This window comes from Cygnus olor, chromosome 3 (assembly GCF_009769625.2).
Source record: "Cygnus olor isolate bCygOlo1 chromosome 3, bCygOlo1.pri.v2, whole genome shotgun sequence".
In the NCBI taxonomy this organism is placed as follows: domain Eukaryota; kingdom Metazoa; phylum Chordata; class Aves; order Anseriformes; family Anatidae; genus Cygnus; species Cygnus olor.
In genome coordinates this window covers 16,415,988-16,437,667 of record NC_049171.1, presented here as the reverse complement: position 1 = coordinate 16,437,667, position 21,680 = coordinate 16,415,988, and the positions used below count along the sequence as shown (strand labels likewise).

Here is a 21,680-nt window from a genome sequence, read left to right as displayed (position 1 = left end):
AGCCTGAAGTGCAAATGACCCCGTCACTTTCTCAGACAGTCAGCATGCATCTGCTCTTGTTGATGGTCCTGTAACTCAGCACTAGTGAAACAATGCTCCTGGACAAAATGAAAGAGGATATGGAATCTGTAGCGTGTAGGGAATTTCAAATACAAATGCGATACTCTGAGTTAGCTGGGGTGGTTGTCAGACAGCAAATCATGCTGAAAGAACATATTTTCTCTGGTATATATACTTTCTTTTTTCCTAGCTGGTTAAAGTGGCACCTGATAATCTTTACAGCATTATTTGTGAAGTAGGTATGTGTGTGTCAGCTTTCCACCCTGCACTATATATCTTTGGTTAACCAAGACAGAGTATGAAGCCTTTTTAAGGTGATAACAGCATTGTGTTAAAAAGGAATTCTCTCTTTGGAAGAGGTAAAAATCTTATTTTCAAAATCATGTTTTTTTATTTGTTTGTTTGTTTTTTAAATGTGTTTCTGGTACATGCAATGTGGTTTATTTTTAATATATCAGTGGACTAGGTCTCCAAAATTGTCATTTCATATTTCATCTTTCTGGTTTGTGCTGTTTTTTCAAACTGATGCTCACAGCTGCTTCTGTCATGGGGCAGATGGATGTTATCCTGCGGTGAGTGCATCTTCCCCCAAACCACACTCTCCTCCAAAACCTACAGTGGGTTTGTAAGAGGATGTACATCAATTAAAAAGCTTTTTAAAAGGAGGGGAAAGCAGTAAACTGTTAAAATAAAAGTGAAGGGAAGCAGCTGCTCAGGGTTTTGTGCTGGGGGAAAGTTTTGTTCGGCAGTGTTTCAGCCCAGCGAGCCTCGCCTGGCAGGTGAGGGTGCAAGGCGGGGGGAGCCTCAGGGCCCTGGCTTCACTCCCATTTCAGTCGTGGGCACAATACCTTTTTATTTTCTGCCATTTTAATGTATTTTGCTGGAACTTTGAGAGCTGCAGAAGCACGCGTTAGGACAGTTAAACAGCACTAGAGTAGCCTTACGACTGTTGTCTCTGTCCCTGGGGGGGGGGGAGCCCTCAGCACCATCTCCCAAGGAAGGATGCTCAGCATCTGACTGTTTGTGGTGCTTTTTTTTTTTTTTTTTTTTTTTTAATTCCCGCTCGACACGAGGGGATCTGACTGGGGAGCTTAGCAGCAGCCGCTCCTTTTCCTCCTCCTCCTTCTCCTCCTCCTGCTGCTGCTGCTGGCGGACGTCCGGCAGCCGCCATGGCGCTGGCAGAGGCGGGTGTCCGCGGGCGGCTGCTGCTCTGGCCCCGCATCGTCCTTTTTGGAGACTCCATCACTGAGGTAGCGGCCCCATGGCGCTCCCCATGTGCTCTCCTTGCCGCTGTGGGGCCGGTGGGATTCCCTCGTAGACCTGCGGAGCCCTGTCAACATCCCTGTGCCTCCTGCGTGGTATCTGAGGGGCAGCCCCAGCCTTGGCCTCCCCTCAGGTTTTCCGTGGGTGCTGCGCCAGCAGGCTTCCCTCGAGGCCTGGTGTTGCAGTGGAGCCAAGCGCAAGGCTTTATTTATTACTAGTTTTAAGGAAAAACGAGCACTCAACGGCTGCGGGTGTGTGTTGGGGGGGGGGAGGGGGGTGGGGGCGGTGTTGGCGGGGATCAGCCGCCGCTGTCACCTCAGGGGCAGGAGGGAGGCCGTGAGGCGGGAAGGCGAGCCTGCTGAACCCCCAGGGACACCTTTCAGGGGCTGGTATTTTAGGAGCTTCAGACCCTTTTTGCAGTGAAGTCCACGTATTAGAAGCGTCAGGTAAAAGTGTAACTGCTGGTGTTTCACTGGTGTTTTCCAGAGCCTGCTGTTTGTAGCAGCCACCCCTTTGCTGTCCCCCGCCCTCCTCTCCTCAGCCCCATTCCCACTCCTGTGTGGCTCCAGACCCACACCCCCAGGGACACCTTCGGTGTCGGGGTGACCGTGCTGGGGTTGTGTAGAAGTTTCCTCTGAGGCAATGCCAGCTGGGGCGCTCTGGTGTCCATTCTGGGGCTGAGTTTCTTTTGGGGAACCCTTTTGGGGAGCGCAGGGCCTCTACCTTGTGCCCAGTGCCCTGCATTGTAGCACGGTGAAGCAGATCACGGAGCTGGGCTCATATTTCTGGAAGGAGAGTGGTTCCTTTAAAAGGGAGGTTTGTGTCTAAACCAGCTCACTGTGCCTCTGTAGGCAGGCAAAACACTGTAGCAGGACAGATGGTGCAGCAGTGGGAATAAGCAAAAAGGGAAGGGGATTTTGATCTTTTTTTCCCACTACTAAAAGAGGTAGGTTTCAAACTGCACTTGAGGTAGCACGTAGAGAGAGGATTTGTGAAAGGTGCTCCCCAGAATGAAGTCACAGTGAAAGAATCTTAGAAAAGAACAGGAAAATAAGAAAGAAGATGCTTGCGGTGAGGCTGACTTGCTGAGGAGCGAGTGCTGCTTCTAGTGACAGTCTAACGTGTTCCTTGTGTTTAGTTTTCCTTCCAGGAACACGGCTGGGGAGCATTCCTTGCTGAGAGACTTGTCAGGTAAGAGCTTACATTTTAAAAGTTCTTACTAGCATGCAAAAAGTCATGCAGCTGTTCAAAAAGAAAATTAGTATTCAATGTGTGTTTATTAACATTTATTTATTTATTTATTGACATGGGAATTTCTTGGTGGTATAATCCCAATACTGGTGGAAATATCCATTGGAGGTTGCTGTAAAGCTTGAGTGGAACAACAACAACAAAAAAAATCCTATTATTTTTGTCAAAGTTGCTTTTCTGGTTTCATAGTCTAAGTGATAGTTAAATACTGTAGATGCAACCTGTGAGTGCACTTTCAGAACATAAAGTTACAATTCTGCTAAAAACTCCTGTGAAATCTCATTGATTCTGAGATGCAGAGGCAGTTATCCTGACAAAACAGGTCAAAACTTCTCAAGTTTCATTCTGATGGGGTGAGGTGTTCTTTCTGAATGTGTGTCTGTTTCAGAAAATGTGATGTTGTAAATCGTGGACTCTCGGGGTACAATACCAGGTGGGCTAAAGTAATCCTTCCAAGACTGATCAGTAAAAATTCTGGTGCTGAGAGTACTGTTGCAGTTACTATTTTCTTTGGAGCTAATGACAGCGCTTTGAAAGGTACGGTAACTTTCATTTTTTTCCTGTGGCCTGTTCTCTTAAGGCAGTTTTATAGTTTGGCAGAAAAGACAGAAAGTTACACAGACTTTTCCTTCTTCTTCTCTGTGAAATAGCTGTCCGTTTTTCATTGTTACAGTGGATTGATTGTATTTAAACCGTGCACTGCCTTCTCTTTCTCTCTGACCAAGTTTTAACAATAACAGTAAACTTGAAGGTGCTCAAGAATTATTCGTATATCCAACACTTAAAATTGGAGTTGGGCATCTAGCTGATGTTTCAGCCCTTAAAGCAGCCTGATGGATTCTTGGCAGTTGATGAAATGAGGGAAGATAGCATTGGATTCTCTTAAAGATAAGCATAGCAACACGCAGAGCTTAGTCTAATCAGAACGATAAGATCAGTACATAAAGGACTGTCTGTAAAGCCCTTGGGAGTTTCCAAAATTTTCTCTGCATCCAATAGAGTTAGAAAATCTTAGGTTTTGTTTTGGGTGAAGTTTGAGGTGATGATGTGATCTAACACTAAGATACAACCTGTAAGAAAAAGCATCTTCAAAAAAAGTTCATTTATTTTTCCCTGTGCCTCACCTGTATTAGTTTAAATAATGCTGTGTTTAAACTCCTGATTTGTCTGGTCTGCATGTTGAGGAACTGCATTTTCGCAGCACACCTCCCAAATTAAGCAGGTGAACTGCTTACCAAAAGTGAGAAGTGCCCACCTTTTTATTCTGTATAAAAAGCGCTTTAGTTGTCATGTAATAAATGTGTAAGCAGCTCAGTTTTACATCACTAACGCATTTCCTCCACCCCTGACAGATCTGAACCCTAAGCAACACGTTCCTTTGGAGGAATACGCTGAGAACTTAAAGAGCATGGTGCAGTATCTGAAGTCCATAGACATTGCTGAGGACAGGATTATTCTGATAACGCCGCCCCCTCTTCAGGAGTCAGCTTGGGAAAAGGAGTGCCTTGCCAAAGGTAAAGGAACGATGCATCTGGGCAGAATTTCTGCTTTTTAGCCCCACAGTTCAAGTCAGTGATCCCAGACTGACAGACCATCAGTTTTGGGTTGGTGCCAGAGTGCGTTCGTGTTCTTTGAGCTGATGGGAAATGACTGCTAACTGGTTCTGCTAAACGTCTTTGGGATGAGCATGTGGAGTAACTACCGACTAATTAATCACATCCTTCTGAAAGTGCTGACTGATCTGCTCATGCATAAAACTGACAGAAGTGGCTGCCCCTCGGGAACTTAGGTTTTGTCGAGGTGTCCCAGGCAGACTGCATCATCCTAGCAGCTTCCAGAACACCACAGATACCAGAAGGGACGTTGGCATCGTGTACCTTAGGAAATGTTGTAACAGTCACAGCACACTTCACACCTGTTTGGATAAGCAGCACTATCCCAGGCAGCTTTATTTTAAATTTTAACAATGACAACAACAAAAACCAAGAGAGAATGTCCCATTCTAAGGACAAACCTCATGGTGGACAAACACCCGGTGTGTTACTTGGTTTACACCTGTCTGCATAAATGGAAGAGAGTGAAGTAAGTTTTTCTCCATATTTATAGTTTTTAATTTAGAATGTTGTTATACAACATAATCACACTTCCCTGTTATCAAGAAAGCATCCCTGGCATTATGTTTTTGCCTGACTTTTTCCGTTTGAGGGCTTTGCTGCGTGTCAGTGATCACTGTGTGACACAGCCTCTGGAGTGCAGGGACTTGCAGTCTCATCAGCAGGGCAGATTTTACATTGCAGTTGCAAAATAAAAGAAAGTCCTAGCGTAATACAAGTTGCATAAGACTCCTCTCCACTCACACCAGCTCCAGAAGTTTCCTTTCTGTTTCCATGCTCCTTTTTTGGTAGCTACTGAGTAATGGTAGGCTGGGCAGGATTGGCAAGGCAGAGAAAAGGATAAATGATCTGGGGAGATGCTGTGTTCTGCTATTTCAGAGCTGGCCTTGACTATAAAACAACTTTGTTTTGATTTTCAATTTAATTTTTTGAAGAAAAAATGCATTAAGTACCAGATGCTTTTTTCAAGTTCTGCAGTCCCCTGCCGTCAGGAACTTTCCGCTGAAGATTGCTGAACCTTTCCTTTGTGTCTGGCAGGGGACAAACTAAATCGCCGCAATGCCACCACGGGAGAGTACGCCCAGGCCTGTGTGCAGGTAGCCAGGGACTGCGGGACTGACGTGCTTGACCTGTGGACACTGATGCAAAAAAATCAGGTACGGTGTCAGGGGAGAGGCTTTGAAACTCAAATCGCTGAAATGATGCCGAATATACCCAAATCCCGTCTGGGAGAAGTGACAAAATATTCCAGCAAGGTAAAACATGCCTTAATACAAGCTGGCCGTTAGCCGCGGTTAGCCAATGGTTAGCTAAATCATACGATCATTTCTGGATGAACGGCAGTGACTTCGGCTGGCAAAGCATTCTCTTAATATTTAAATACAAAGGGCAAAAGCAAAAACAAACAGTATACGTACCAGCTGGTTTTGAAGAACTTAAAAGTTTGTCAAGATTTTTTATTATTTGCAACTGGCAAAGATACTAACACATGGTTTTAACCTCCCCTGTAGGATTTCTCTTCCTATTTGTCTGACGGGCTTCACCTGTCAGCCGAAGGAAACAGCTTTCTAGCGGCGCAGCTTTGGAAACGCCTGGAAAAAAACCTGTCTGCCCTGCCCTCGTTGCTTCCTTACTGGCGGGAGGTGGACCACCTGCACCCCGAGGCCAGTCTGCTGTGAGGACGGGATGCAGGAGCGAGCCGAAGGAGCCAAGCCTGCCCGACAGAGCAAGCCTGCTGACGGACAGCCGGTACCCGCAGCGTGCTGCAAATGTAAGAATAAAGATGAGACCAGGGGGTGGTTTGTCTGCGCGCATCCCGTGCCAACAGGTTGGCAAGTTCTGGTGATAAACTCTGTAGGAGGGCTGGAGGAAAACCGCTCTGAGCTGCCCTGTGACTGCAGGAAAGAGGCTGCCTTAAGGGTTGCCTGCCCGAGCTACAGGGCGATCCATGCAGGCTATCACTTTTAAACGTCTAGATGCTGATATGTAGCAGCTGCAATTATATTTTCTTTTGTCAAGAACAATTCCTGCCTGCTGTGTTTGGTTGCAATGGAGCAGTAAAAGCAGTTATCTGCGCGTTGGCAAGGCTTTTGGTAGTGATAGCTCATAGTTTGGGGGTGTGTGGGGGGCTGAGTTTAGGCGGGGCACCAGCAGGAGCTTCTTTACGCCTGCTTCTTGCACAGAGCCCGGGTGTTCAAAGCAGGGCAGCGCTTGCAGTCCTGGCATCACTCTGGTGATGCACGTGCTCCCTTTGAGACACTTGGATCACGAAGTAACTATCAAAAAAGGGTTTGCTTCTCTGCTGAAAAAGCTCCCTCGTAACACACTTTGCTGTCAAGTCGTGTTTCAGGTGAGCTTTGGTCTTAATCAGTAATTTAACGACTGATGTAAGAGGAGCATACTGCTTTGAGCCAAGAGAACACAAGCAGACTACAACCCTATCTTTACACACTAAAAAAATAAATAAAAAATTGCCTGAAACCTGGATCAAATTGAACAAGCAGTTTGGGAAATAATTAGCAGGCTGTGAAATAATCAGCCAACCATATAGCAGAAAAAAATGGGGGTACTACTGGAGCGTGGATTAAAGAGAAATAAATAGCGCGTCACTGTAAAGAAATAAATTCCTCTGGGCTGTGTTAGCAGTTCCATGGGAACAACACAGGTTAGGCCGCTCGGAGGCCTGGAGTGATACATCATGTGGTGGGCGAGACCGAGGAGGGAGCACGGACAGTGCCTGCTTTGCTCAGCACCAAGAGCTTGCCTCAGCTTTGTTAAAGAACTGACGCGTTGGCCGGGACCTGCCATCTACTGTGCAACAGCGTTATGAATTGGCTTGCAGCTGGTTATTTTTCATGCTTCTGGAGCCAGCCCAGAAGCAAGTTGGCTCTATTTGTAAACGTTTATGAAGATTAAACCGGACTGTCTGCTCTGTAATGATTTCCTGCAATAAAGGCTGGCTAAGGAGGGGAAGGGCTCCCTGTGGAAGCTGTCATCTTGCTTTAGCTGTAAAGAAGAAACGGCGCAAGTACCTCGTTCGGAGTTCCTGAAACCCTGATCAGACGAGGGGATGGATCACAGGATTTCAGAGATGAAATGATTTCAGATGTAGCAGTCCTTGTGGGACACCCCGAGGCACTCAGCACCCGGCTGCTGGGAGCCTGAACCCCGACCCACACCTCCAAGCCCTTTTAGCTCACAGTTTTACAGCTGAAGATCTTTTCAGAAAGGACTGCACAGAAACAGCTCTCGTTTAATTGACTTTTTTTTTTTATATATAAAAAGCTTTTATTGTATCAGGAATTAAATTAACTAACTCCTCACACGTGTGCTTCGCACGGAATCAAAAAAAAAAAAACCAACAAAAGAAAACCAAACAAACCAAAACCAGTACACAAAACACGAGCTAGTCAGATAGGAATACCATAAGGCACACATTCAAGTATTAGTGTAACAAGGTCCTTGGGTGGGAAGGCAGAGACTCGCGCAACTCTCTCAGCACAGCTTTGGTTACTTCCCATCACGTTTAAAAACACAAAGGCTTTCCCCAGCTGCGGTTCCTTTGTGGCTGAGCGCAGGCTTGTAACAGTTAAAATGGGTCTGCTGTCATTCACATGTCATGTCAGTTTGATTAACTCATTATTATGGGAGGAAACAGAGGCAGAACTAAATGCTTCTTCGCTGTCCTGATAGCTGCTCTGTGACTCCCCTGTGTCAGTCCGTCTGCTACCAGGCTAAAACATCGCTCAGCTCCCACTCCCAGCCCACAGACCCCACGTTACAGAGCTCCAACCTTCTGTGCAGGCGCGCTGAATTAAAGGGCGCCGCTACAAGGTACCTGCTCCTAATGTCTTAATGTCACATCGTATTACCTGCGTGGGAATTGGAATTCTCGACATCTCCTCAGTACGTGCCCTAGGAGTTTCATCAAAAAAAAAACCAACAAAAAAACACTTTGTTAAAGTCACAATTGTTTTTAAACAACCGTGCTCCTGCAACGGAGTGTGGTATTTTTTCACTTCTTTAGCAGTAGGGGCTTCCAAAGGCCACAAAAGCCCTGAAAAAGGAGGCTCAGCTCTTTGTACATCTCTACGATAGTGTTACCTATTTCAAAATAACACTCAGAGAAACATTTCTGCACTGAAATGACTGTAAACAATTAGTTGAAACAGTTCTCATCTGCATAAATGATTTCTCCGTTTACACTTCTTCCTTTTCACCACCACCTGCAGCACAAACAGCTCCTGCTGCAGAGTAGGAAAACCATTTCTCTGCCATGAAAACACAAGACAAGGCAACCTCACAGCAAGAGGCAGAAGAGTTTCACGCTAGAGGAGCACTTCCATGCACTGAATAAGGTTTAACCACCTCTGTATGAGCCTTTTATTTTTGTTTAAAGCCGTATAGCAAACTTCTTGATTCTGATTATGCATCTTCATCAGATGCCGTTAAACCATAACTGTTTCCTTACTCTCGTTTTGTTCTCCAGGTACCTGTAACGTTCAGACTTTTGCTTACATGTACCTCCGATGATCAGTTCTATAAGGAACGTGCTGCAGTGTTTTGTTTTGTTTAAAAAGCCCCTTAATTTCGTCTATCAGTGCCATCAGACTACAAAACATTAAATTATAAAAAAAGGCTGATATACACAATCCGATATCCAGGAGGATATTCTGGTTTGCACCACAGGTTGAAGGAAATGTTAGAGGTCAAGAAAACAGAAAAACAAATCCAAAAAAGCTTCAAAAACAAGCCACTTTTAGTTTGGATTTTCGTTTTTTAAAAGATATAATGCTCTAATAAATGTAATTTAAGGAAGGTCATACACATGACCAGCATCTGCAGTAGGTCACTTCCTTATTTCCCCCGCTCCCTCACAAAAATATATATACATATATCCGTATTTATATAAATGAAATGGTTTCAGATCCAAACGGACTCAATTCACACGCACGAGCCGCGCGCTCAGAAGGCAGCGGGGCACTAGCACTCCGTCTCTTTGCTGTCCACCCGGTTCTGGCGCTGCAGTTTGAAGGACGCCGCCTTCTCGCTCCTCGTGACGGGGTGGTCTGTCAAGTCCTCGAAAGATTTGGCGGCCGAGCTGCTGTTCGGGAAAGGGTCCTTCTCGAACCCGTCCTCGTCGATGTGGGAGTCGGTGCTGGGGTCCTCCTGGATGGTGTCCATCCGCTGGTGGTCCTGCTTGGGCGCCGCGGCCGCCGGCGGCACGGCGGCGATGGGCTGCAGGGGCTGGTGCCGGCTGCTCGACTGCGCCGCCGGGAAGGGCTTCACGATGCGGACGGAGGCCGAGTCCAGGCTGCTCAGCATCTCCACGTTCTGCAAGGGGGAAAGCAAACAGGCTCTAGCTCGGGATTCATGTTTTTTTGCTGGTTTCAAGAACGGGTTAAAGAAAGGCACCCTCACAGAGCACCTGCGGCTCAGCTGGGTGGCTGAAGGCCGCGGCTCCCCTCCCTCCCTTCCTTTACAGGGAATATCCAACAGAAGTAATTCTTTGTATTGTTTTCTCTCAAGAAATCCAGCTACACTAAGCGTTAAAGGCAGAAAGCCCTTCTATCTCTGCTGGTTTCTACTCCGTTTAAAGCAACACGGGTGACAGCTTCAGAGGGACAGAGGTGACAACTCAGCCCCACCTCCCCTGGGGCCTCGCTCTGCTTCGGCCAAACCTCGGGCTGGAAATGCAAGGTCAAGTCAGACAACACCGGGAGCTCAGTGCAAGGGAACAGCCAAAGGTACAGCCTGTTCCACACCTGGAACCCGAGGAGATCCTTGATTTATGTTAAAGAAGTCGCACTGAACACGGCGTCAGAGACCTGAGGGGTCCACTCTGATCACACCCACATTCTGCAGCCCCGATTAAATTCGATTCTGTTGGTTTCTGCTTCTATTTGAGCATGGCTTGGAAAATATCCGGAGATTTCCAGGCATGAAAAATCCCTACAGACCTTAGTAAATGCTAATAATGGGCAAGAGAAAGGGAATAGACAAGGGAATGGCATGAAAAGTAGGGTAAAATGTTTAGATACTAACAGTACTGCGTTTCTGAGCTGCTCAATACTGGGCAGATCCGAGAGAGGCTGGATTTCTCTGTTAAACCTGTTACTGGTGCAAGGAGCCCATTGAGTACAGCTGCACCCTACAGCTACACCTGCTTCTGGAGCGTGTTCTTGACTGGATCCAAGTACAAAGATCCCAGGTGACTTTTATGGCACGCAAGAGCAATTATGGGGGACTCGAGGACTCAAGCTAACATCACCTCTGGTTACACGCATGTAGATTACAGCGGCAATCTGCCTCCGAAGTCTGACTCCAGCACGTTTCCTCCAGCAGCTAAGGAGCTCTGCAAGGCTCCTTTCCCTCTCCCATGACAAAAATGACATTTCCTTGACAATATTGCAGTTATTAATAAAAAACAAGCTGTCAAAGCACCAGACAGGATGCCCAGAAATCTTTGCCAGAAGATGCCTCGAGCTGGACTGTAATTAAAATTTATCTGTGCACTTTTCTGCTCTTCCCCTCTCCCAAATCAGCCTCTGCAAAGCGAGACATGTCACCACCCGCCAAGCAACGGGTCCTTGCACCCCGGGACTGACTTTTCTATAAAGAAGTGGAAAGCCTCAGCACACCCGGCCGCTAAAGGCCCTGCACACGGTTGTTCTGCAGCAGAGACACCACGTTCTGCAGAGATTTTTCTGCTGCGTTGCCCTGAGCTTTGCTGACACCGCTTAGCTGGGAACAAGCGGCCTGCGGTCGGAGCTGCCGAGTGACCCGTGCCGAGGGGACCCTGTAAGAGAGGCACCGGCGGCACTCGGCGGCTTCCTGCCTCGGGAGCTGTGGTTGGGGTGAGAAAGCTGCCTTGTCAACAAGGTCAAGGCCCAGCTCTTACAGGAAGAGGAAACCAGACCTGCCAAGCTGCGGTGCTTGATACATCAAACACCAGCTTAGGCAAGAAAGCAGAGTTTCCCTCGAACCGATTTGTCTGTCCCCAGCTCGAGGCACGGGGCTGCAGGAACGTATTCAGACAGCAACTTACACTGGGGCAGAACAGAGACTTGGTGTTCTCCTCGTACTGCTTGTCCAATTTCTTGTCCTATGGGGAAATAAGCAAAAAGTAAACCAAAGCACACGCCCAAAAAGTTAGTTTCCCAGATGCAAACAACGCCCCTGTCCCAGTTTCCCTGCAGGGACACAGCAGGGTCCGGGCTTTCTTCCCCCCTTCCCTACATCCCCTGCCTTCCCATCCGTCCCCCGTCCTGTGCTCACGGGGCAGCAATCCTCTGCCCCAACCCCACCCCACGTGCCCATGTTCTCAGTCGCTGTGACCTTTCTCTCTTCACCCATGCACTCAAGCTCAACCTACACCACTTCCTGCCCTGGGTGTCCCCACAAATTGTGGGGAGGACTAGAGAAAACTTCGACTCTAATGGAAGTTCTCAGAATTATGCTTGGGCAGAACCTGGAAGGCAGAAAAAAATCTGCCTAAGGAAGAACAGGAATGGCTCCAGGAGACAGCCATGGGAGCGTGGGGCTGCTAGAGCCCGGCAGAGTTAGCAGGAGTTTTGCCTGTTGAAGGGACACATGCTAGGTGCTCCCTCTGGGCGTTCCTAAAAGCCTCCCATCTCCTTCTCCCACGGACATTCGCCAGTCACAACAGGAAGGGTGCTCTCCTACAGCTCAGTCCAAAAGGCAGTCATCTCGAGGCAGCTTACTCACCACGCAGTGCACAAGGATGCTGAGGGGAATCCAAAAGAGTAAGGAGAAGACGAGCACGGAGCCCACTATATTATCTGCTAGGAACTTCCCTGGGAAATTAGTTCAAATCCATTAGCAACTTACCAAATACCATTTCGTGACTGTACACGCAAGTCCCCATTCCCACTGCAAGCCAGCTCGCAGGATTTCTCAGATACAACACAGGCTGCAGGACTAGCCCAGCATAATGTAATTGTTTTTTGCCTTTTTTGAAGCATACTTGATATAATTTTCTAAAATAGTTAACAGTAACGTTTTTTTCCCCGCTCTTCTCTGATAAGAAATGCTGACAGGCCGTAACATTTAATATCATGAGACTTGGAGCAGGCTATATTTCGTTAGCCAAGCCCCTCTCAATTACAAAACACGCTGCACATCAGTTAGAAGATTCTGATTCTACAGTCTTGTGACAACAAAAAATACACCTACTTTTGAACAGAGATGCATACTGCATCTACTTAACTAAATAGCTTTAATAATTACCAAGAAATTTATTATATATATATATATATATATATTTTTATCTTAGAACTTAAGTTTGAAAGCCCCATAAAATCACAGGTATAGGCCCAGCACTACCACGAACGCAGGCAGTGTTACCCTGTCATTACACGAGCACCTGCTCATTAACAGTTTTGGGATGATTACAGTACCAGAGCAAGACCCAGTCCCGCTGGGAGGTGGCTACCTGCTCGCATTGCACAGCAGGGATCAGGACAAGGAGGCACGCTTACCCTCGCCAGCCAGTGACTCAGGCACACAGCTGGAGGTGGTTTTATTAAATGGGAGAAATGAAGTTCTCCTTTCCCAGTCTGTTGACACTGAAATCCCACCGAGAGGCCTACTTTAACTCTACTATGCTGCAGCTAGCTGACCTCTAACAAGACCGCTATTTCCTTTCCTCTAATTGACCTACTTACTGGTATTTAGGCAAGAAGCTTGCTGGAAGAGCTATCGCCTCTTTTACAAGCTTGGAAGATGACTAGGAAATAATGGAGAGGAAAAATGCCAAATGCTCCCATCCCTTCAGCCCCAATAGGCAAGATCAATACTGTTAAATCTTATGCAAAAATATATCTGTATTTCAGAAACACGGCTGCTAACTACCCTCTTGTATAGACGAGCAAAGCCAGCCAGCTAACTCCCCCTGTGGTTTTGAGGTTCATGTCGTGAACTGAAAAACCCAAAGGATATGGTTACACATCTTACCAAAGGTATTGATACTAAGTTGGTCTATGAAATCCCAAAACCGTTCAATCACATCCTGTACTTGCTTCTCACATTTGCCCTGCAAAAGTTTAAAAAAAAAAAACCATCTTAGGCCACGTAAGCATTAACTACTTGCTTCTTGGAGGGGGAGGAAGATGCCAAGATTTTAATGAAATAAAAGCTGCACGGACACAGCACTTCACACACATTCTGAAGAGATTTACTCATTCGCAGCTTCACTGGTCCATTTTTATTGCCTCTATTTTGCCTCCCATGTTAGGGGACACAAACTGAAGTTTCTGGAGAAGTTTAAGCACTGGAAGCCTTAATTCCCGCTACCCACCAAAAAGGCTGCAGCTCTCAGGCACCCGTGGTTACAGACAGGCTTCCAGATCTGGCTGCGCTGATTTAAACGCAGCAGAGCATCAGTCCTTCAGTTCTGCAGCAGAACGGCTGAGGTACGCCCTCCGAAATTCACGCCTGCCAACACCCAGCTTAGCTTAGCCACTCGGGGCCTGCAGGCTGCGGCTGGCCACGCAGCTGCACGTGGAACCGGTCCCCGAGCGCCAGCGATCCGTCACATTCTCCCTGCCGCGGGCTCACTGCCCCCTGGAGACACTGCCAGCCAGACCTTCATCAGATTGCTTCCTGGCCTGATTTACTTCAGTCAAAATTAATTGGGCTAATGCGCACAGCTGAAATAGCAAGCACGGCTAACCTAGCTAAGCTTGCGGCAGCGCCCATCGGCCGCCCTCACGCAGGCTGGCTGAGCTGCAGGGAGCAGCAAAAAAAGGGCCTAGTAAGCAGTGGCAGAAGTAACAGCTTCACCTTGCCCAGCTCTCTGCGGGACTGTATCCCACCCGCAGCCTCAGACACCCTTTAGTATTTACGCTGCGGAGAGGTGGATGACGTTTTGGAACTCTGTCACGCTGCTACCTGGAACCACTTACGTTTGTGTCACAGAAGCCCACGGTACAAGGCTTCCCCTTGCGCAGGAACAGGAACTGGTCGTTAGCATCAACGTACGGTATGCACCTGTCCTGCTCGTCGCGGCAGCACACCTTGCAGGAGTTATCCGTCTCTGTAAGAAAGCCACGGACTCGATCATCAGCCCCCAGCAGCACTGAGGGTCACCGCAACCCCCAACCAGGCAAATGTCCCCGGGCGGACCACGTTCCTGCCCAGCTTTCCAACGAGGAAGGCAGGAACACGCAAGGCACCCAGTTTTGGGCACTCCAATGCCAAGCCCAAACTCAACAGACCAACGCCAAGCTGAAGCAGACGCCCTGTTATTAGGGGACATAGCAGGACCAAGCTGTGCTAGTTGATACCCCAAACATGCAGGAATTAACAGGCAGTAGAAGAAGTTCCACTTGTTGGAGGCCACATCTGTCCAGAAGTCATTTGGCAACTCCTTACACTCAGAGGACAGCCAGACTTTCCCTCCTGTCTGCCTGGGGCTGAGGAAGAGGAGGGCAGGAGCGCCCTCTCCTTTAACTAGGGTGCAGACCGTAGGTCTTATTTAAAATTCTCAACCCAGAGGTTTGAGAGTTTTAGAGAATTAAATTTGAGAATTGAGAATTAAAATTCTCAGACCTCCAGAGGACAGGAGGACATTCACGTTCCTTTTCCAAACAGAAAACACCAGCCCTGGAAAACCAACAGCTTAAACTCCAGTGTTTTTTTTTTTTTTTTTTCCCCACCAGAAATCTGAGGGGGTCCATAAATTCGGCTCTCCAAGGGGTGAGCCGAGCTCTACCTGAGGAGCAGAGCTGGGACGTTTTGGTCCAGCCCCACGTCACCCACCGTTGCATGCACACGATCGTAGGTTCTTCTCCCTCTCACAGAAGGGGACGCACTCCCCATCCTTGCACTTCCCCATGTCCACGCAGACCGTGTCGTCCGGAGCGTTCCCTGGGGGAGGGCACTCGCTGCTGTTCCCTGCAGGTGGGGTCAACAATGGGAGGACTGTGTTAGAGCAAAGGGCAGAACACCTAGGGGTGCAAAAGAAAAGGGGGAAAAAGAGAAAAAAACGAAATCCAGACTCATCCCAGGGGGAACTCCAGTAGCTTTTTCTTAGCTTTCAGCTGCAGGCTGCCTGCCAAAGTCCTCCGAGAGGCAGCAGGAACTTTGGAGGCTTTCAGCAACTCAGGCATCGGGGCACTCTGGTGACCAAGACGACCCTGGAGACCCCGCCAGTAAAGCACCAGCAGCTCTGCCTTGTCTTCTTGCCTCCAGAAAAGATTACGAGGAGGAAGTAAACCAGTGGGGATGTGAAGCAGAGCTACCATAGAAAGGGTGGAATCACTGCAAGGTTCAGCTCATTCCTGTCCCCTCCCCGTGACTCGTCCTGTTCTTTTTTCTTTAAGGGAAAGAAAAGGAGGAGGGGGGAAGAAATCAACATTCTCCACGTTCTCCTGGGCAGTAAGTCACCAAGTGGCTCCTGAACTACAATGAAACTCATTATAGGGCAATTCTGTGATGCTTAACTGCTCTCTAAAATCAGTTGTACCGGATGAACAAAAGGCGCTCGTCTGAACGCTGATCTAACAGGACGCTGCGCCCGGAGCGCTCGGCTAGCTGATGTAAGGGAGGCGGAACCATGTCCTACCAGTGCAGAAAGACTCTCCTTTACAAGTGGCATTTATGGCTTCTTGGCATTTTTTCTGTGCGCTTTCAAACTGGCAGCCTTTGCAGCAGGGGCTGTTCCGATCACTGTGGAAACATCAACATGAAAGGAAGAAATATTGAGCAACTTGTTTTTTCTTTTTTCTTTTTTTTTTTCCCCAAAGTACGAGCATGACAAAGGCAGGGAAAGAGGATGTTTAGAAAAAAAGCTACTTCAAGATTCACTCACTAGTTGAAAAATCTTGCCCCCTCTGCACCCCCCGTCACAACCATCCTCTACCCACTCTTCGTTTACCAAAGAAGATGAATTGAATGCACACAAAGCACGACATACTGTAAGACAACACAAGGGCTCTTATACTTTTTCAAGACACTTAAATCCTCCTTGTCATCATCAACTTGCCGCGCAACCTGGGACAAGATTTCACACTGTGTTCTTCCCCACAAATTTCCCCCTCCCTACCTGTCCTGAAGGTTTACTGCTGTATTCTGTGCTCTCTCTATCCTTCACCTAATGCAGAAGTACCCTCAGCACAACCACAGTCATTGAAGTTGAGGGAATTTCTTGCTAAACAGGAATTTAATGAGTTTTATCTCCTGCAGCACGGGGCAGAGCTGAACCATTCTCTCCCCGTGCATGAGAAGTTGCAGCTCCTTTCCCCTCACCTGCATTTGGCGCCGTCCTTCAGTTTGCAGTCTGCAGAGCAGCAGGGATCAGCCTGTTGGTGCAGGAGGCCGGGATCGCACTCCTCCCCCTCGTCCACCCTGGAGTTCCCGCACACTTTGTTGTTGCGCTCCTTGAAGCACTCCTGGGCCTTGATCTCTATGGTCCTATGGATGGATTTTTTGCTGCAGCTTGAGAACATCTAGAGAGTCACGAGGGGAAAGAGCAGCACTGAGGAGTGAACCTTTCTGTCAACAAGTCCATCTAAGACAGTCTTGGCCTGTGTAGGCCTCCAAATTCTGGTGTCTCAGAAAGCAATAATCTCTCCATACTGACGTTCTGACAGCTTGGAAAAAATTAAGGTAAGAAAATAACGGCTGGGTCCGTAAAGGATGCACAGATATCCTCCCAGCCTGGCTCAGGGTCACCGAGCCAAACCCCGCTGCTGCTTCAGGAAGGGCTGCGAAGTTGCAGCAACGGGGACAGTCTGGGGCGCCTCCTGGCAGCAGGGTTAGGTGTAAACCCTAAAAAGTCAGACTAGAGTGCAGGCTACTCAATTCCCTTGACAATCTTGGTTCCTCAGCTGTGAAACAAGCACGATGCCAAGTCCACAGTGCAACTGCAGATTTCTGAGACTGGAAAGCCCCACTACCAGGCTGTGGCATCTGGGAGCCTCCCTCTGACAAAACCACCCAAATGCTATTTAGCGCTTGCTGCTGCAGGTCCTGTATTTGAACCTTGCAGATGACTTGCTTTCAGGAGCATTTGGCCACAGCTGATTACAAACAACTGATTGCAAACACTACTGGGACACGCTATGAACTCCAGTGAAACTCAGAAAGCAAAGACCATCTTGCAGGGAACCCAGCTGCGTACAAACATGTTTTCTTTTTATGCCTGATCTGTTTATTCCCATCTGTTTCAATCCAGAAGAATCATTAGCTAAACAGTCTTTCTGTGCAAAGGATCACTGACCATGGTGGAGATGTGTGCGTGGAAGCAAAATTATGCAACGATACCTTATTGTTTTCGTGATCTCCACTGACAGCAATCGGATACATAACGTATTTCCCTCCCTGGTCTTCAGTGGGGGCACATTCTGGCAGACTGTCAGGATCATGCTCTGCTCCAAAATTATGTCCAAGTTCGTGCGTCGTAACCAGGTCAGCCTCCTTTTTTGAAGAGTGAAAAAAAAAAAGCAGTGCTGAAAAAAATCAGTCTGAGCAGGACAAGAGGTGATCCCAGCTACTTCCAAGCCACCTACAATTCTCAGATACACACTTAGATGGAAAAGCAATTTCTCCATTATCATTTTTTTTAGAGGTGGGGAACTAAAGGCAAGTAAAATCATGGCCCGCTTCCAAAGGCGCATTCCAGGACTAGGTCTGAGTACTAGACAGCTGTTAAAAGCAAAATGCTGCCCTGGAATACCAGCTCTATTTTGTTTTCAACGCAAAGCAGATACTCAAAATATCTAGATCTGATTTTAAAAGGCATACAAAGTTCAAACAAAAAAAGAATCCAAACGCACACCAGCTACCACGATTAGTCGATCTCTTGCTCAAACTTATCTTGCCACTATAATTATTCCTTCTAAATGGATGACTACATTATGACTGGTGAATAAGCTCCTCTTTTGCACGGCTACTAGGAAAGATACCTACAAATGCAGCCCAGCAGGGGTGAATTTCCAACATTTTCTTTTACACGGCAGGACTCCTGCCGAGGATCCCAAATACGTGTCTCTCTTCATGGCCTTGACCAGCAGGTGGTGTCAAGCTCTCAAGGTGACAACCACAAAGAAAACTAGCACAGAAATAAAAGTTAACCACAGGGAGACTGCGTGGTTCACGACAGAGAGGTAAGTTTGGTGAGGAAACAGTCATTGCTGCTGCTCTTCAGGCACAGGAAGGACTACGCGCTGCAACAACGCGTTGCGTTTGGGGGAGGGTTTTAAGCAGAATTGTTTTCTTCCTTTTCAAACCCGATCAGACGCTGTGCACAACTCTCCCTGTGAAAGGAGCCCGTGCGCACCTACTGCTTCATCCAAGCTTTGTGACTCCTGCTGGGAAGACGTCAAACTCAGTCTCCTTTGTCAGCCAAGACAGGGCTCCAGCTTGGGGACTGAGCAACAAATGCGAATAGCGTGGCAACTGCTAAGAGCTCTTTGTCAACATCCCTCTAACACAAAGCTCCACTGTCTTTTTTTTTTCTAGCTTCTTGACAGCTTCTGTGCCAAGTTTTAGCCCACACACCAATTATGAATTCCATTTATAATCAGGCTACAGCGACGCACAGCTGAGAAATCAGCAGAAGGGAAAGATGTCCAACTGCAAAAACTTGGGAGCTGCAAACGCAGGCACAGCTCTGGTATCTTTACAAGCGAAACAAATCTCACGTTCAGGCCTTTGTGTCTTTACTGTCTCATTAGCTATGAAAAAATCCGGAGAGTATCAATTTACATTAGTATTAGTACTAATAAGCTTATTTCTCGTCCTGTTTGAGAATAATTTTTTGTTTCAAGCAAAATACATTTACGTTAATCTTTGGGTATCAAAATCCTGTTTGTAGTTGGATAAGTACGTCTCCTACTAGACACTGGCCACATTTCCCCATCCCTGTTCTCAGTGAATTCAGTCTTCAATTGCACTCAGCCCCGACTCCTCTTGTCAACAAGGACAAAAAAATGGTAAGGGCTCTGCGACCTAGATCCTTGTCCCCTGGGACCTGACTCAATCTGAAAGCCAGCAGCTTGCTTCTGACAGCACAGAAGCTTGTCACAATCCCAGAAAACTCTGTTTGTTGGTGATCAAACAAACACGTACGTACTCCAAACGTTCACTCTCCGCAGAGGAGGACACTCTCTTACCTTCGTGAGGATGGTTTTCCCATAGTTCTTGGTGCTGGTTAAGCCACTGTTCAGATAGATGTCTTTCTTTGCAATCTGACTGTAATAAGCTAGAGAGGTGAGAAAGAAACAAATCAAATTGACAAGCGTTTTTCGTCGGTTTCAATATTTTGTTGGTTATTTTTTTTTCCTTTTTCTTTCTTGGAAGTGGATGTGGGACTATTACTTGTTTGGCAAAATGAACAGCTTTATTGTTCTCACAGACTCACCAGTCAGCCTCTTGCCAGTTTTTTTTTCTTTTTTTTTTTCAGTGGGAGTTCTTTAAAGCACAGCACAAACAGCTCATGTATTGCAGTAAAGGGGATAATACAAGAAATTTCCAAGACAACAGCATCTGCCATTCCAGAACTGCTGCAAGATGCACCCAAAGTAGAACTTGGTCTAGCCAGGCTGTGGTGGCTTTAACAAAGCTTGTTCAATCCAGATAGCCTCGTGACTTTTCTTCCCTCCCTTCTTTTTCTAGCTCCAGCCAAGAAAATGGCCATCTATTCTATCCAAAAGAGCCACCAGAGACTATGCAAATAACATGTCACGATCCCTGAAAGCTAGAAGAGGATTAAATACAAGTAACAAAAAGTAGCTTTCTACCCACAATTGGAAAGGAGGAAAAGAAAGTCTTGCCTTTAGGACAAATGCCACCGTGGCTGTTAGGTCTGGGAGAGCCAACATAAGCCAGTCCAAGCGTTCCCATATCAAAATCTTGATACGTGAAAAGATGAGCAAGGCACACGTGAGCTGCTTTCTCAGCGATATCAAAGCTAAATTGCTTTAAAGGAAAAAAAAAAAAGGCAAATCTCTGTAAAACACTTTCTGGTACATATTAGATATCTATAAACATGAACATTTATCTAATGAGCCAGGCACCTTCTAAATCTGGTTAAGTTAGGAAAAAGCAGCTGTTGTCTGTCCTACAAATGTGAAGAAAGTTAAAATGAATGCCCAAGTACACTGTATGCATTTCTTTACGTAACTTGTCTATTCATTTCCCCTTTTTCACACAGAGGGGAAAACCAACTACACTCATTTGATGAGGGTCACAAGGCAGTGTCAGGGCCAGATGTCCCAGGACTGCCTTTTTTGACTCAAGCAACATACTAATTCCAGTTGGTGTGTGCTCCATAATCATACAAAGAACCCCCTTACCATGGGCTACAGGGCACATCTGCTAGTTTGACTTTGTGCAGTATCTATACAGCAGATGAAGGAACTAACCGAGTTTCATCCGTTACTACAGAACAGCTGCGTGAGTAGTCCTCTGTAAGGGCCAATTTATTAATGGTTACTACCTACCTCTAGCAGCATTTTCACATCCCAGGCATCCTTCTTATCATCGGGGTAACTTTTTGCCATGTTGTAATGCTTCTGTCCAGGTTGCACGTGATTTGGTTCATTGTGGATGATAATCTACGTTTCAAAAAGGGTGACAAAACAACACTGAAAAACTGTGGTCAATTTTATGACTACAGAAAAGTTTTCAATGCAATTCTAAATATCTCAATAGATCAAAAAAACAGATTCAGCATGCTCCCAATATTAAGTTTTCAGCCTCTGCTAATTAAGATACGCTGACTAGATCTTAAGCAACTACACCTGCCATTTTAGAATAACAAAAGTTGTCACTGAGATATTGTGCTTTGAGATGCACGTTAAATCAAAATCAACACAAAAACAAATAAACTGTAACAAATACAACCAGGATTTACATCATTTACATCAAGTGTAAATAAGCCCAAACCACCACAGAGTTCTAGTTAACCAAAACATATTTTAAAGGATTGCTACTTTCCTGGTAGCCTAGGTTTAGTGCATCATGTTGCTTTCCCTCTCCAATCCCCCCCCAACTGTCTCTCCTTCCTTGTTCCTGGAGAGCCTTGTCCAGAAAAAGGGCAGCTAGCTTGTACCGTGAGAGTCCCCGTGTGCCACATGACAGTTCTTGCAGAACTTAAAGCAGATGGAGTCATTTTTAATACAGGTTGCCAAATTTCTATGTGCTAGCTTACAGGAGCCATCATATAAATTGAAGCCACTACATCCTCTACATCCAGCTGTATACCATCTTCTACACTATCATGATATTACGATGTTTAAGTGCAGTCAATAAAGCTCTTCAAGCAGGATTTGTGTTTTTTCATCTGTGTTTGAGGAACGCTCAGGCTTTATAAGCTAAGCACTAGCCAAAGACAAAAACATTAAGTATATGCCTAAAGAATATGTCTAAGAGAAACAAAAACTGCTCATATTCAGGAAAAAAGCACCTCTGAATTGAAATTACGTATAGAAAGATGCTCCTTGAGAACTCCCATCTCAAAAGCTGCAA

The 21,680-nt window shown here is 46.6% G+C and overlaps 2 protein-coding genes across 4 annotated transcripts in view; one reads left to right on the top strand and one right to left on the bottom strand.

Annotated features, from left to right (window-relative positions):
* The first annotated feature begins 1,145 nt into the window (after positions 1-1,145).
* IAH1 (isoamyl acetate hydrolyzing esterase 1 (putative)) lies at positions 1,146-5,982 on the top strand. Its single transcript, XM_040551692.1, has 6 exons — positions 1,146-1,310; positions 2,462-2,514; positions 2,963-3,111; positions 3,927-4,088; positions 5,226-5,344; positions 5,699-5,982. The coding sequence occupies exons 1-6, from the start codon at positions 1,230-1,232 to the stop codon at positions 5,864-5,866; spliced, it is 732 nt and encodes a 243-aa protein (XP_040407626.1). The 5' UTR covers positions 1,146-1,229; the 3' UTR covers positions 5,867-5,982.
* A 1,452-nt stretch (positions 5,983-7,434) lies between these two features.
* ADAM17 (ADAM metallopeptidase domain 17) overlaps positions 7,435-21,680 on the bottom strand; it is a 34,198-nt gene continuing 19,952 nt past the window's right edge. For all 3 annotated transcript variants that reach the window (XM_040551685.1, XM_040551686.1, XM_040551687.1), the window contains exons 8-19: positions 20,654-20,767; positions 19,985-20,129; positions 19,325-19,413; positions 17,475-17,627; positions 16,458-16,657; positions 15,775-15,878; positions 14,970-15,104; positions 14,114-14,244; positions 13,164-13,242; positions 11,916-12,004; positions 11,236-11,292; positions 7,435-9,521 (exon numbers count right to left, since the gene is read on the bottom strand). In XM_040551685.1, the coding sequence (XP_040407619.1) occupies positions 9,171-9,521; positions 11,236-11,292; positions 11,916-12,004; positions 13,164-13,242; positions 14,114-14,244; positions 14,970-15,104; positions 15,775-15,878; positions 16,458-16,657; positions 17,475-17,627; positions 19,325-19,413; positions 19,985-20,129; positions 20,654-20,767 (1,647 nt within the window). In that variant the 3' untranslated portion in view covers positions 7,435-9,170. The remainder of the gene's footprint in view (positions 9,522-11,235; positions 11,293-11,915; positions 12,005-13,163; positions 13,243-14,113; positions 14,245-14,969; positions 15,105-15,774; positions 15,879-16,457; positions 16,658-17,474; positions 17,628-19,324; positions 19,414-19,984; positions 20,130-20,653; positions 20,768-21,680) is intronic.

What these genes read in the sequence shown, in the direction of transcription:
- IAH1 (XM_040551692.1), top strand. Translation starts at nt 1,230, where the DNA reads ATGGCGCTGGCAGAGGCGGGTGTCCGCGGGCGGCTGCTGCTCTGGCCC. An exon ending in TAATGACAGCGCTTTGAAAG is followed by an intron (nt 3,112 to 3,926) that starts GTACGGTAACTT and finishes CACCCCTGACAG; the next exon opens with ATCTGAACCCTAAGCAACAC. An exon ending in AAAGGAGTGCCTTGCCAAAG is followed by an intron (nt 4,089 to 5,225) that starts GTAAAGGAACGA and finishes TGTGTCTGGCAG; the next exon opens with GGGACAAACTAAATCGCCGC.